Source organism: Schistocerca americana, chromosome 3, assembly GCF_021461395.2.
Source record: "Schistocerca americana isolate TAMUIC-IGC-003095 chromosome 3, iqSchAmer2.1, whole genome shotgun sequence".
NCBI classification, from domain to species: domain Eukaryota; kingdom Metazoa; phylum Arthropoda; class Insecta; order Orthoptera; family Acrididae; genus Schistocerca; species Schistocerca americana.
Window position 1 is genome coordinate 664,609,886 of NC_060121.1, and position 15,571 is coordinate 664,625,456.

The 15,571-nt window shown below is 44.5% G+C and overlaps 1 protein-coding gene across 1 annotated transcript in view; it reads right to left on the reverse strand.

The window, feature by feature from the left end:
* The window catches only part of LOC124606299 (beta-alanine transporter-like), a 489,380-nt gene that overhangs the window by 28,476 nt on the left and 445,333 nt on the right, over positions 1-15,571 (reverse strand). Inside the window, exon 9 of the mRNA XM_047138280.1 lies at positions 10,658-10,836. Coding sequence (XP_046994236.1) covers positions 10,658-10,836 — 179 coding nt within the window. The remainder of the gene's footprint in view (positions 1-10,657; positions 10,837-15,571) is intronic.

Here is a 15,571-nt window from a genome sequence, read left to right on the forward strand (position 1 = left end):
TATTCAATGCCTGAGCCACACCAACTGGGGTGCTGACTGTCCTGCACTGCTGCAGCTCTACAAAGGTCTCTTACTGTCCTGTATTGACTATGGGAACTTGGTGCATCGTACAGCATCGCCCTCTGCACTGCGCCTCCTGGACCCTACCCACCACTGTGTAGTCTCACTTTCGACAGGTGCCTTCTGACTGAGTCCTTGAAAAGCCTCCTTGTGGAAGCTGGCGTTCCTCAATTGTTGCTCTGGCGGCTACTACTGGCTGCAAATTATACCACAAACATTCATAGTTTGCCTAGTCATTCACACTTCCATTCCCTTTCCTTAACATGGTGATCCATCTCCCACAACTGCAGTCCATAACTGGGAGTCCCCTTGCCATCCATGTCTGGTCATTTCTTAATGAACTCGACGCTTCCCCTATACCACCTTTCCTGCAGGTTCACTTATGAACACCCCCATGGTCTATACCTTGGCCATGGCTTTGGCTGGACCTATCGCAAGGCCCAAAAGGCTCCCTCCCACCTGAGGCCCTACACTGGCAATTTCTCTCTCTTCTCAGCAAGTGTGAGGGCTCAGGAATAGTCTACACGATGGGTCAATGGTCGACGGTCTCGTTGGCTTCGCATACGATCACGTTGAACATACTGAACAGCGCTCCTTGCCAGATGGCTGCAGTGTTTGAGTACAGAGTTGGTAGCCATCTAACGCACTCTTGAGCATATCCGCTCCTGCACCTGTGAGTCCTTCATCATCTGTTGTGACTCATTAAGCAGCCTACAAGCTCTCGACCAATGCACGCTGACATCCTTTGGTAATAACTACTCACTAGTCTCTTTATGCCCAGGACATGACGGGATACTGAGCAATGAACTTGCCGATAGCCTGAACAAACAGGCTACCGTTGGGCCAACTCTAGAGATCGGCCTGCCGGAGACTGATCTCCGAACGGTCTTCCACCGAAAAGTCTTTGTGATCTGAGAAAGTGAATGGCGCACATTCAGTACCCCAAGTAAACTCCATGTTATCAAGGAGACAACGAATGTGTGATGGTCATCCATGTGAGCCACTCACAAGGGCTCTGTTGTCTTTTTCCGGCTCCACATTGGCCATACTTGTCTAACACATGGCAACCTCTCTTTGCTAGGACCCACCTTGGTGTCACTGTGGCTCCCGTATGACTGTTGTCCACCTCTTGTTGGAATGCTCAACTTTAATTGCTCTGAGTCAGACTTTTAACCTTCCCATCACCCTACCTACGGTGTTGGGTGACATGCCTCAAGGGCCGATTCAGTTTTACGTTTCTTCATAGGGGGGGGGGGGGGGGGGGAGTGGTTATTATACAATCTAAGGATGAGTGTATGGCCTTCTCTATCAGACCTCCACCCTCCCTTTTACCTCTTCATCACTCTTTCTTTCATTTTGTTCGCCTTGGAGTTCGTCTTTTCCCTATGTGTGTTCTTCTCACCTTGTCGGTTAGGTTGTGTGTTCTTCTCACGTCATTTAGGCTGGCGATTTTAGTATGTTGCAGAGTGGCAGGCTCACAGTTAGGCCAGGCCATCTGCTATATGATTTTAATACCTTACTCTACCTTTTCTTTTAATGTACATTTGCCCGTCATTCGCTTCTTTCGTTTTCTCTTTCAATGTGAATCTCCAATAGTTCTACTCGCTTTTACTTCTCCCAGCTGGTTTTTTAAATTGTTTTCTCTTGTAGATTTGTATGCTTGAGGAAAAAGTGTCTCATGATCCTGCAGTTTCATCCCTTTATGCCCCAAACCAACGAACCAATCCATTGTACTATAGGGAGTTGTACAGGGCAAAACTGTACATCCTGAAAATGATTGAGGACGTAGGTTGAAAGTGCTAGTCTGAGATGAGGAGGTTGGCACAGGAGAGGAAGTCATGAATTTGTGGCAGGCCGCATCAAACTAGTCCAAAGACAGATGACTAAAAAAAAAGTTTTCATTCACAGTTACTAAACTTTGCCCTTTTACGTAAAGAGTATTATATGCTGTTTATTTGTCGTCTCGTGTTCCGTGTTACATTATATGCAATAATGCGAACACCATATGGGTATGAACCTTATGAAGGAACATATGTCACTAACAAGTTTGATGGAAGGTCCAACACACACACTGGCTCGCTACTGACTGCCGCTAAATTCCGTGTCCGCGCGCCCCCGCGCCGCGGCGTGACGTCACGTGTTTTGAAAACGTCATTGCAATTGGCCGCTGTCCGTCGCCGTCGATCGCCGTTGCCATCACCCAGTGGTGGACGAGTGGTACACATCTTCTTTAACACCGGCATCCATATACCGTTTAATTTGACGCCATCCTCCTTTCGGTTGAAATTATTTGGGTGTTTAGCGATTTCGATTGCCTCCCTGTAGAGCCTTTCGTAGTATCCGCTCGTGGCCGCTAGTACTTGCGTCTCCTCGAAACGAATATTGTGGTTCCCTGGCTGGAAAGCATGCTCCTCTTCTACAATTTCCCTTGTGACTTCCAAACGTTTAGAAACAGTTCTTTCGGTGGTACCCACATAAACATCACCACAGCTGCATGGGATCCTATACACTCCAGATTTTTCCAACGGACTGAGGAGGCCTTACTACGAGAGCGCATTCAGCAGACCCGACGGGACTTGGCAAGCACAAACTGTAAGTTAATGTCTCTCCATATTACGATCAGTAATAAACTGTGCAGCGGTGACTGGGATAAAATTGATAGACTACTGCATGATACCATGGGGAAGCGTATGTTGACGACGTCTAGTAGACAGAAGAAGAAGTTTGAAAGATTTGCTACCTAATCAGACTGTTCGGGATTTAGACGTTTCCCGGACCGTTATCAATTTGTCCAAACGTTCGTTATCTGACGATGAGACATCTGTGCTTGCCAAGGGAGGAAATTTTGCTGTTAGTCCGCGTTTTGTGCCCACGGAAGAAATTATTGCCAATGTAGAAGCAGGAATTCGCAGTGTAGATTCCATAACAGCTGAAGAAATCCGTACAGAAACAGTGAGAATATTAGCCAATGCAAAACCGCCGAAAAGTAATATAACTGTGGGTGAGAGAAGAGCTTTAAAACTCCTGAATGACGACGACAGTATTTTGGTTCTCCCAGCTGACTAAGGAAGCGCAACGGTGGTTATGGATGTGGCCGACTATCAGAGAAAAATTACGGATCTACTGGATCCGCAAGCATAAAGGAAGCTGAACAAGGACCCCACTAACAACGTTCTCAGAACTGTGTCGCGGTTAATAAAAAAGTCCTCCATTGAAGAGAGTGTACAGAAAGGTCTTTGCAGTTCGGTTGCGCTACCACCGAGGCTTTATGGATTGCCCAAAATTCATAAAGAAAATGTTCCGTTAAGACCGATACTAAGTGCCATTGGTTCGCCCACCTACTCGTTAGCCAAGTTTTTGAATACGCTGTTAAAACCATATGTGGGCCGTTCGGACTCGTATATAAAGAATTCGACACATTTCATCAGCAGCTTGAATGGCATAGTGGTCCAGCCGGAGGACATATTGGTCAGCTTCGATGTGGTATCGCTGTTTACCATGGTTCCACTTAATGATGTATTGGAACAGCTGGATCGAATTTTTCCTGCCGATATTTTAGAGCTGTTTAAGTGTTGTTTGACGACCACATACTTCAAGTGGAATGAACAGTTTTATGAGCAAACGGATGGCGTGGCTATGGGAAGCCCCCTAAGTCCCGTAATGGCATACTTCTCTATGGAGAAATTCGAAGAACAGGCCTTAGGTACTGCCAGCAAGAAACCAAATGTATGGTTCAGATACGTAGATGACACGTTTGTGTTGTGGAGACATGGTAGGGAGGAACTAAGCCGGTTCCACGAACATCTGAACAGTATAAACTCAAGAATTCAGTTTACAATGGAGGAGGAGGTAGACGGCAAACTACATTTCCTCGATGTGCTTGTGTTTAGAAACGAAAATGGTAGTTTGGGCCACTCAGTGTACCGCAAACTCACGCACACGGACCGTTATTTGCACCGGGATTCGAACCACCACCCACAACAGAAGCGGGGTGTTATCAAGACGTTAGCGGACAGAGCTAGAAACATTTGTGAACCTGAGTTGCTCGACGCTGAAATGGAACATCTCCACAATGCACTAACGAAGAACGGATATTCGTCCGCCGAAATAAGACGTGCGTTGAGGCAGCCACGCAGAAATCATACTGACGTACAGGCTACTGCAAAATCTAAGGTTTTCCTGCCGTTTGTTAAAAATGTAACGGAAAGAATAGGGAGGATCTTGATGAAGCGGAATATTACCGTAATTTACAAGCCCACCAGGAAGATACAGGAATACCTTAGGCCTGCCAAGGACGCTCGCAAACCGTTGGAAAAATCTGGAGTGTATAGGATCCCATGCAGCTGTGGTGATGTTTATGTGGGTACCACCAAAAGAACTGTTTCTAAACGTTTGGAAGAGCACAAAGGAAATTGTAGAAGAGGAGAAACGGAACGGATAGCTGTTGCGGAGCATGCTTTCCAGCCAGGGAACCACAATATTCGTTTCGAGGAGACGCAAGTACTAGCAGCCACGAGCGGATACTACGAAAGGCTCTACAGGGAGGCAATCGAAATCGCTAAACACCCAAATAATTTCAACCGAAAGGAGGAGGGCGTCAAATTAAACGGTATATGGATGCCGGTGTTAAAGAAGATGTGTACCACTCGTCCACTACTGGGTGATGGCAACGGCGATCGACGGCGACGGACAGCGGCCAATTGCACTGACGTTTTCAAAACACGTGACGTCACGCCGCGGCGCGGGGGCGCGCGGACACGGAATTTAGCGGCAGTCAGTAGCGAGCCAGTGTGTGTTTTGGACCTTCCATCAAGCTACGGACCCCCTTGAAGATGTCTCCCGCAGTCGGAGACGAAACGTTGGGAATCACCACAGAATTCATCAACCGACCGCGGCATAACAGCCCGGATAATTATAATGGACATGATATTTCCGGCCGTGAAAGTTTACATTTTAGTATCAGTGGTGAAGCTGTCGTTTGTACTCAGGTAACTCACGTGAAAATGTTTCGGCCGTAACTATTACCGCACGACAAAAATTAACAGACTTTGAACGCCGAATGCTAGATGGTGCTAGACGCACTGCACATTCCATTTCGGAAATCGTTAGGAAATTCAGTATTCCACGATCGACAGTCAGGAGTGTGCCGAGAACATCAAATTTCTGGTATTACATCTCACCATGGAGGACGCAGTGGCCGAAAGCCTTTACATAACAATCGAGAGCAGGGGCGATTGTGTGGAGTTGTAAGTGCAAACATACAAGCAACACTTCGTGAAATAACCGGAAAAATCGATGTGGAACGTACGGTGAACGTAATCGTTAGGAGAGTGCGGCGTAATTTGGCGTCGGTGGGCTATTGCAGCTGACGATCGACGCGAGTGTCTTTGCTAACAGCACGACATCGCCTGCCGCGCCTGCTATGTCGGATGGGTCCTGGACGACTGGAAAACTGTTGCCTGATAAAATGAGTCCCAATTGCAGTTCGTAAGAGCTGATGGTAGGGTTCCAGTGTGGGGCACCCAGCGAGGACAAGTACCTAAGCTGTCAACAAGGTATTGTGCAAGCTGTTGGTAGCACCAAAATGGTGTGAGCACTGTTTAGAAGCAATTCACTGGGTCCTCTGGTTCAACTGAACCGATCTTTGACTAGAAATAAGAATTTTCGGCTACATGGAGACATGTGCAGCCATCTGTGGACTTCATGTCCCACAATAACGTTGGAATTTCTATGGGTGACAATGCGACATTTTACAGAGCCACAAATGTTCGTGATTGCTTTTAAGAACACTCTGGGTAGTTCTAGCGAATGATTTGGCCACCCACATGAACCAGAATGAATCCAATCAAATATTTGTGGGGCATAATCGAGATGTCAGTTCTTGCACAAAATCCTGCACTGGCCTCACTTTCGCTGGACGGCGATAGGGGCAGCATGGCTCAATATAATTCTAGGGGACTGCGAGCGACTTCTTGAGTTCCATCACGTCGAGTTGCTACACCAAGTCGGGCAAAAGGAGAGACGGTACTGGAAGTGTAACATGACTATTGTCACCCTTTATGTACTTGTGACGACTTCATCTGCAGCTGATAAGACACGCTATAACATAGGCCTGATGTCTGATATCATGCAGGAAATATAAAACAATCCTCCTTGCCAGCATGAACTCTTTCAAAATCTTGTCGTACTGTATTGACTTGTGCATGGATGACTCAGCTGCTTATTAAAGATGGACAACTCTTTGGATTCGAATACATTGATATACAAAGATGCTAAAGAACTCGATTACCATACTACCTGGATTCTACTCTTGGTGTATGACTACAACTTTACAACGATCTAGTGTGGACTGGATTTGTGAACTTTCAAGTAATAATTATGTATAAAGCATTACTGTGTAATAGTGTTCCTTGTGCTTTAGTAGGTATCGGCAAAAACATCAACTGGTGAGACGATGGGCGTGGAAAACACTTTTCATGTCCCTTGACAAGAAGGGAGACTCGTATACAGACTGGACGTCACTTGAGGACTTGAATTACTGCATCATGGATTGCAGGAGACTTTAGAGATATTAACAAGCTATGACGACGATATTCACAAGTTTTTCGACCATAACAAATACAGTTGTGATATAGGCGAGTGCGACGAAATATGGATACTGCTGCACGTGCTCTCAGAAGAACTTGATAGGAAATGGGAAAGAAAACACTGTATGCAAGTTCACAATTTGCAATTCAGTGCACCCACAACGCAGGGACTGTAGCCTCACTTATCCTATTATACACGATAAAACTTCCTACAATGAAGGGTGAGCAGGAAACACCGCCATGTTTTATTAAACACTTTGAGAAGCGCGTTAATGAAAACTGGTCACTTTCTGAAGTTCATAAAACCATGTTTCTGTGCTGTTATCTACAAGGACCACCTGTGAAATGTTGTCAGGGATCATAGTGTCTGTCAAAGCCTACGAGGAGAAAAATGGTCACTGCTCAAAGCTCTTTATGGCAGTAAGAATAGCGTTATGCAAGCTACCATGGACACTTAAGATGGTATTAAATCTATGTTTGAGTAAGAAACATTTATCTTTTATCGACTGCATTTGTCATATTCAATATCTACGGGCTCTCGGCGAGACATGAATGTTTACAGTGAAGTACTCGGACTGAAGGTTCGTAGGGTATTCCTCAGCGATATATGCCGTCCCTGGGTCAGTATTGTTAAGCCAGAAAATCTGACAAAAGGCAGTATCCATAAACTAAAGTAATTACGGTGACAGATTCAACGGAGCTATTATCACAAAAAATTCTGTTAAGTACCCACAGCATTTCTGCTCCTACATCGACGGCTCTAAAGCCAGATGCAGATTTCGAGCACCTGTTAAGAAAATTAATCTTAGAAACAGGTAGCATTCTGTGTTTTCGATGAATCTCGTGACCACTAAACTCTTAATTCTAAAAATTAACACACATATCAACGAAAACAGAGTCTGAAGAGCGTTTACCGATGACCAACAAGGGATACAAGGAATACAACATCTGGAAGAAAGGCATGCTTCTGTGCACATATCGAACGATCATACTCCTAAGGTTTGGGGAGACCATTTAAAAATTTGCTTTTGTGCCAAATAGACGTCACCATGCCAAATTTCCATTTCAGCTTACAGTTCCACTGCCTATTTCCGGACTAACGGGTGTGAGGCACCTGACCTGGTGAATAGGATATACTGGAAATCCTTCTGTCAAGCACACTGACAGCCAACAGAGTCACTGTTTCCAAATTTCACTTCCAGGCAAGTTCTTAATGTTGGTGCTGATTAGGCCATTTTAGACGGTTTTCGGACGAGGCACGTGCCCTTAATTACCATTTCGAGAGTGCTCGCTTGTTCACATGTATGCCAATGGTCCCATATGATTCTACCGATTCTCAAGCAGAAAAATTACTCTGGATAATAATAATTGGTAGTACGGGGGGTGAATGATTTTCAGTGACATTTTCCTTAAGTTTAACTAGACGAAACTATAAAATGTCATAGTTTTAAAGGCAAGCACAATTTGTAATCTCTTTCGTATGTTATTAACTTTAGAACAGTAGGAAGGATGTACCAACACTAACATTCTGATGCGATCGACTTGTGCATTATGTGAATGAACCAATCCGATCGGAAAATTGCTGACTGAGCAGCGCTGCAGTTGATCTCCAAGGAAATTAATAATCAGATCACAGATGAAGAAATAATTAACGGTAAAAACATTTTGTTCATGACGTGACAGAAAATATGATTAATATATTACATCAATTGTTGGTACAACTTTACTTATTAAATCGAGACATATTTCGAGAACTGCATGCTTATCTTCAGGGAATTGTCTTCAGACAGCTTGGATTGGTCTATGATGCTTTGGTTGCTGTTTGTGCTAGAACTTACTGGCGTCATTTGCGAAACAAATCTCATGTACTGTTCTCCTAAAGTATCGAGGTACCATAAAGCAAACAGTTTTTTTTTTTTTTAATTTTAGAGTGAACAACTCGATAACGAAAGTCATGAGGAGTGATAGATGTAAGAAATGGGGATTCAAAGCGTCAAAATCTGGTAAGATTTAGTACTATATGAAACATTACTCTTAAAAATTGAACATTTAGATAGAGCACCAATACCTTAGTGCATACACAGGAGTAGCCTCGGCTGTTATACCACAGAAGACATAGAAGACAAAGGCACTCGTTATACACTGAGAAGGAAAGAAAACTGGTACACCTGCCTAACATCTGAAGTAGTGTTGGAGGGAACTGACATCCCGCATCCTGCAGGGCTGTTCACAAACCCGTATGAGTACGAAGGGGGGGGGGGGGGGGGAGATGTCTTCTGAACAGTAGGTTGCAAGGCATCCCATATATGCTCAATAAGGTTTGGTGGCCAGCGAAAATGGTTAAACTCAGAAGAGTGAATGTCTGGACGTATGGCGCGTCGTATTGTCCTACTGTAATTGGCTAAGTCTGCCGGAATCCACAATGGCCATGAATTGATGCAGGTGATCAGACTGGATGCTTACGTACGTGTCACCCGTCAAAGTCGCATATCTCCAACAGTACACCCTCACACCATTGCAGAGCCTCCGCCAACATGAACAGCCCCCATTCTGTCATGCAGGCCCATGGTTTCACAAAGTTGTCTCCGTACGCGTACACGTCCATCAGCTCGATACAATTAGAAACGAGACTCGTCCGAGCAGGCAACATGTTTCCAATCATCAACAATCCAATGCCAGTGTTGACGGGCCCAGGCGAGGCGTAAGGCTTTGTGTCGTGCAGTCATCAAGGGTACACGCGTTGACCTTCGGCTCCGACAGCCATATCGATGTGTTTCATTGGATGGTTCACACGCTGACACTTGCTGATGACTCAACAATGATATCTGCAGCAATTTGCGGAAGGATTTCTCTTCTGTCACGTTGAAGAATTCTCTTCAGTCGTCGTTGGTCCCGTTCTTGCAGGATCTTTTTCCGGCCGCAGCGATGTCGGTGATTTGAAGTTTTACCTGATTCTTGATATTCACCGTACACTCGTGAAATGGTCTTGCATGTAAGGGTAGAAGTAGTTGATTCTACACGGGACAATCAAAAAGTTTCCATTTGAGGGAGTTGCTGTAGCGTACGTGCAAAGTAGCGCGACCTTTCTGCGTGTACGTAAGCACTGACATGTAGGCTAGGGATTATTGCGTAATTTGTGTCCTTCCGACGTGCTTGCGGTAAATGCTTAAGAGTGAACTATGGCAACGTAATAGCCAAATGTGTACAAACAGAAACAAGGAATTGTTATTCCTTTCCTTTCTGGCGAAAGACGAACACCAGTAGATATTCATGTCAGAGAATAAAGAATGTCTCTGGGACGAACGCGTGTCTAAAACCGCTGTTGCTGAGTGGTACGGCAAGTACTCTGTTGTTGCTTCACAATAACGCACGTCCTTATATTGGAGATGTCGTAACGCAAACGTTACACCAACTTAAGTGGGATATATATAATGCACAGTGTATGCCCAGACGTCCTTCCTGTCACAATAGAGTTATCAGTTAACCTAAAGGAGGTAAGTCGTATGCGCCATCTGCCAGTGAATCGTCTGAATGTATTGTGAATGGCATAGTGTTTTGTTCTCATATAGCATACCATGAGGTGGAGACTGTGGTCGAGTCCAGAAATTGCAAAAAAACAACGATGAAGCATTCTGAAATCTACACTCAGAACGACCGGTGTACAAGAATAACGGTCTAAAATCAGCCGGATGGATTGGAGTCGGGTATGGCTCATCTCCCCGTCTCAAAAAGTAAGAGGCAATGTGTAAGGTACACGAACAGGTCAGCGTAGGGCACACACTACCAAAAAAATGGCTCTGAGCACTATGGGACTTACCATCTGTGGTCATCAGTCCCCTAGAACTTAGAACTACTTAAACCTAACTAACCTAAGGACATCACACACGTCCATGCCCGAGGCAGGAATCGAACCTGCGACCGTAGCAGTCGCGCACACGCTACCAGGCAAAACCTTCACATCAGAATGGATTGTCGCGGTGAAAGCGCACCGCGGTGGACTGAATACCTACCTGGGCGGACAGCAGCGGATGAAGTCCCTCCAGCTCCAGTCGCGGCCGAAGGCCTCGCCGTCCTCCAGCGTCTGCGGCAGACCACGGTGCAGCGTCTCCGGTAGCAGCAGGCTGCACGCGCTGCCCGCCACCAGCAGCGCCCCCATCGTCATCAGCGGCAGCACCAGCATCTCCTCCCCCTGTAACGTCACATACCGCATCAAAGCCCCGTACATCAGCGCCAGTGGAGCATAACCATTCAGCAACAGTCACAGCTTACACTAATCAACAGAGCGCCAGTTGTCATAGAGATAGCACCGGAATGATTCTGAAGCCGGCCAAAACGGTGTCACTGGAAAGGGACGCAACGGGCAGGCGATCGAAACGGGTAACCGGTTGCCGACTGGTTGGTAATGCAGTTGCACACATGGTGCAACTCTGAAATGGGGAACTGTGTTTCCCGTGTGCCACGCTAGAGGTAAGGAAATATTGTTTGTGTCACCCGTGTATCTTTCTGTCACACTCGAGTTGTCGAGTGCAGATAAATCCTCAGACAAACACGTGGTGCTATATTTTCATTACATACGAATGAGAAAACGAAGGGAGTTCTGCATTCATCCAAGCAACAAGACAATCATAAACTGCAGGCTCTTTGTAGCAGCCGAGCAACTGCAACACTCAGCATCGAAATTCAAAGCTTTTCATAGAATGAGTAAACATCGCTGCTGAGATTTGGTTTCTCCTGTCATAACAATACGAACATTAGAGAATGTGTCTGTGTGGAGCATGATGTTTATCTCTTTGAGGTCCGAAAGTGCTGATTACTTTTATAGATGCGGCGAACAAATATAGAAAATTATAAAAGAAAATATAAACTTCACAATGAGCACATTATTAAATGAAGGTACATACATTATTATCGTCTTTCGCAACCCTATTTCCGAACTAGCTTTCAGTATCTGCGTGATTCGTAAAGTCATCCATTTATTGTTGGCCAACTGCTTGCCGAACTATTTTATAAAACTGATCGGCAGCGCTATTGTCTTGAAGGCTGTTTTCAGCATCTCGCACTTTACCCTACCGCTTCCCTGACAAATCCCTGCAGCAGTAGCCCGGGAGCTTTTAATTGTATAAAATGAAATGTTTTCCCAATGTTCACAATCTGCTCGTTCACCTTCAAATCAAATCAATACATAATTGTGTCCGAGGACAAGATACAATTCAGATGACGCTGCAAGGCCGACGCCGAGCAGCTGACGAGTGGTTGGTAACGCGCTGCGAGCGATTCGTTGGAGGTTCGAGTCACTCTGCAGTCGCGCCGTCTGCGAAGCCCTTTTTAAATACAGAGGATGTGATTCGCAGTCGACCGGATACCGATTCGCGTCAGCAACGGGCATCATTTGAGTCGCTCCGCGCACGGAGAACCTAAGCTGTAAGCGATATGTTTATCATTTTAAATAAAGTGTACAGTACCTTTTTATGCGTAGTAACATATAATCGTCATTTAGGAACACTGTTCTGCTTGTAGATTCGAATTGGGCCACCGAATTTGTTATACAGTAGATACGATTTTGGAACAGATTTATATTGGACTAATAACAATGAGTCACCCACACTAATTTTAGGCATTACTGTATACAAACGTGTAAGTGCATTATTTGACTGCACAGTCGCCTCTTTATGCTTTTTCCCCTTTTGTAAAAGGGTCATTCTAGTTAGTATATCTTTTCCAATTTTAGGGTGATCTGTATTATAAACGGAAGATTCACGAATACTAGCCGTCTAACGTTTTACCTTTGTAATAAAATATTCGATCACTTCAGTATGAGTCACTTCATTTTCAGAAGTTTCCCGGTAAAAAATTTTCATATTTTTGCTGACGTATGCGAATTTTTTAAGCTGTAATCCTTCTGTGACAAACTGTATATTCCATTGAGTTTATATTTTTAGCAGTATATATGGCCCGCTATTTGTTTCAATCTGGGGGGGAGAGAGTCTTTTTGGCTCCACCAGAGACGCATTTTTGGGATGTTGCCACCTATATTCTGCACGCTTCGGGTTTGCTGCTCATTTCGCAGGACAGTGACTGACTGCTTACTCCACGCATGCACAATGCAGTTTCGCCACCGCTGGATTTCAGAAACAGAAACAAATACATTTCCCATCTGAGCGCTTAATTTATTTGGTGATAAGAACCAACCAATGTCCATTTGACCAGTCATTAGAAACCTTTTTGAACACACATTCATAAAAAAAAGTTTGTTAATAGTGTTTGTGCGATTTGCACACTAACATATTTCAAAAACATTCTTATGAGTTGACTGTGGCCGAAAATTGTGAAGTTACAAGTAATTGCTTGTCAACTCGCACTGTGTATCATATTGCCGGAGTTTGTTCTCTTTTTTTCATGTTAACATTAGTAACTAATTCTTGTCCTTTTTGGATGTATTAGAACACCACAACGGTGGTGTTGACCAGACCATCAGTTAGAGCAGACCAACGTTCACAGATAACAGCGAGTACACATTTCGTTTGCGAGTACAGAAACTGTGAGTTTACACAGCTTGTCATGCGAATTGAATAATTTTAGACTTCGTCTGTGTTCCTTAGCTATATATATTTTGTGCATGTCTCAGTATTTACGAGGCCGTCTTTAGTATGGGTTGGAACTGCGATTGCTGTGGTGATATGCGAGCTGAGTTGTTGACCCTTTGCTGTCAGCTCTAGGTGGCGTTGACTTCGATAGCGCAGCTGTTTCCAATGGGCATCACTATGGGGAGGGGGGGGGGGGCTAGGTGGGGAGATCCGAGGGATGTCCAGGATTATCCACGTGTCTCAGGTCGGTCAACTACTGCGGCAGCCCCGGGTATTGCGCGCACTAAGGTTGATCTCTCACCCATGGTTGAGTAGGCGGTCTTTCCAAGGTATGATCGGCAGTGAGAGACGTTCTGAGAGACCGATGGGAATTTGTCCTCAGTTTGTCTGACAAACAGGTTTTGGACGCTATCTATGGCCAATGGAGTCATTGAGGCAGATGAGGTCAGTTGCCTGTTCCAGAGGAATGCTGTCAGCCTGCATGGTCTGGGAATCCATATAGGATGGGATTACTGGCAGTTGGCAGCTCATAATGGGACCCCTTAGGTATATAGCTTTGAGGGAGGGGAAGGAATCCAATGTGCAGACTGCTTGCTTACTGAGAGGAGTTATTCCAGATGAAGAAGGAAGTCTTCTCGATGTTTGGAAGCAGTGGGTGCAGCCAGATGCAGGTGGTGGCTCGTGTTTTTACTAATTACATGCGTCGCTATGGATCAGAAGAGAATATCTCTGTTTATCAGGCAGCTATTTGAAATAGTAAAAAATAGCCTTTCTGACGAAATGAAGAAGGAGGTCACCATGTGTCGTACAGTCGATAGAACCGACTGTGGTCCTTTGGGAGACAGCTGAGTGGACCGTCTGAGTCAGACGTTCTGACGAGTGTGCGGGTGTGTGCGTCACAGATTCTTCCACTTGCGCCATAGGTTGGTGGGTTTCCGGGTTCTGCTAAATATGAGTCCACTATATATAGGAAGTGGCTACACGCTTAGCGGTGGTTGTGTGGAGGGGACTGGATGGTTATTTTAGGTTAGACGGTGTAGGAAACGTTGAAAAAGGGCTTCACTTTCACAGTGTGTAGGAAAAACACAGGCAGAATATAGACATAAGAACAATGAATATTATAGCTGTAAATGTGGTAGCAGTGTTGGAGAAGTACCAGACTTCCAAGCGCTAATAGCAAGCACTGAATCTCAAATAGTCATAGGTACGGAAATCTGGCTTAAGTTGGAAAAACATTCATCGGAAATTTTTACGAAGAACCTATCTGTGCTCAGAAAGAGTAGAATAATACAGCCGGTGGAGAATAATTCATTGCTGTTAAAGTAGTTTACCTTGTAGTTAAACTGAAGTAGGCAGTTCCTACGAGTTAATACTTTACAACAGCAATAAATTAATAATTGGGTCCTTTTACTGGCCGCAGGACTCAGATGATTCAACTGCTGAACAGTTCAAAGAAAACTTGAGTCTCATTTCAAATAGGTACCCCAATAATAGAAATACATTTTCTCATGACTTCAATCTACCCTCGATATGTTGGCGAAATTACTGTTTAATGTCGGTGGTATGCATAAAATATCATTCGGTGGTAGGCATAGAACTTCTTCCGAAACCGTACTGAATGACTTCTGTAGCACCATTTCTCATATGGATTCGCATCTTTTCCGGTTTTTCCACTGTCCGTGTTTCGCTAGAATGTAGTGCTGCGCTCCAAATTTTATTCCTCAGATTAAGGCCTATGTTTGATACCACCTCTAGATTTCTCTTGACCAGGGATGCCGTTTTTGTCAGTGTTAGTCCGCTAATCATGTTCTCCTTGTTCAGTCCGATGTGGGTTATTTTGCTGTCTAGGTAGCACAATTCATTATCTTCATCTACTTCGTGATTTCCATAATAAGTTTCTCGATATTCTCATTTCTCCTACTTCTCATTACTCACGTCTTTCTTTGATTTACTATTAACCGATATTCTGTACTCAATATACTATTCATTCCATTCAGCAGACACTTTAATTCTTTTTTTCTATCACTTACGACTGCAATGTAATCAGCGAATCTCATTGACGCCCATTACATATCTCATTTTAATTCCTCTCTGTAACCCTTCTTTTATTTTCGTTGTTGCTTCTTCTACGGATAAATTGAAAAGTGCGGACGAAAAACTTCATCCCTGTCATTTTTAATCCGAAGAATTCGTTCTTGGTCTTCCACTCTTATTATTTCCTCTTAGCTCTTGTACAAGTATCGCCCGTCTTTCTCTACAGCTTAACCCTATTTTTATCAGAATTTTCAACGTCTTGTACCATTTTACATTGTGGAACGATTTTTCCAGGTCGATAAAACC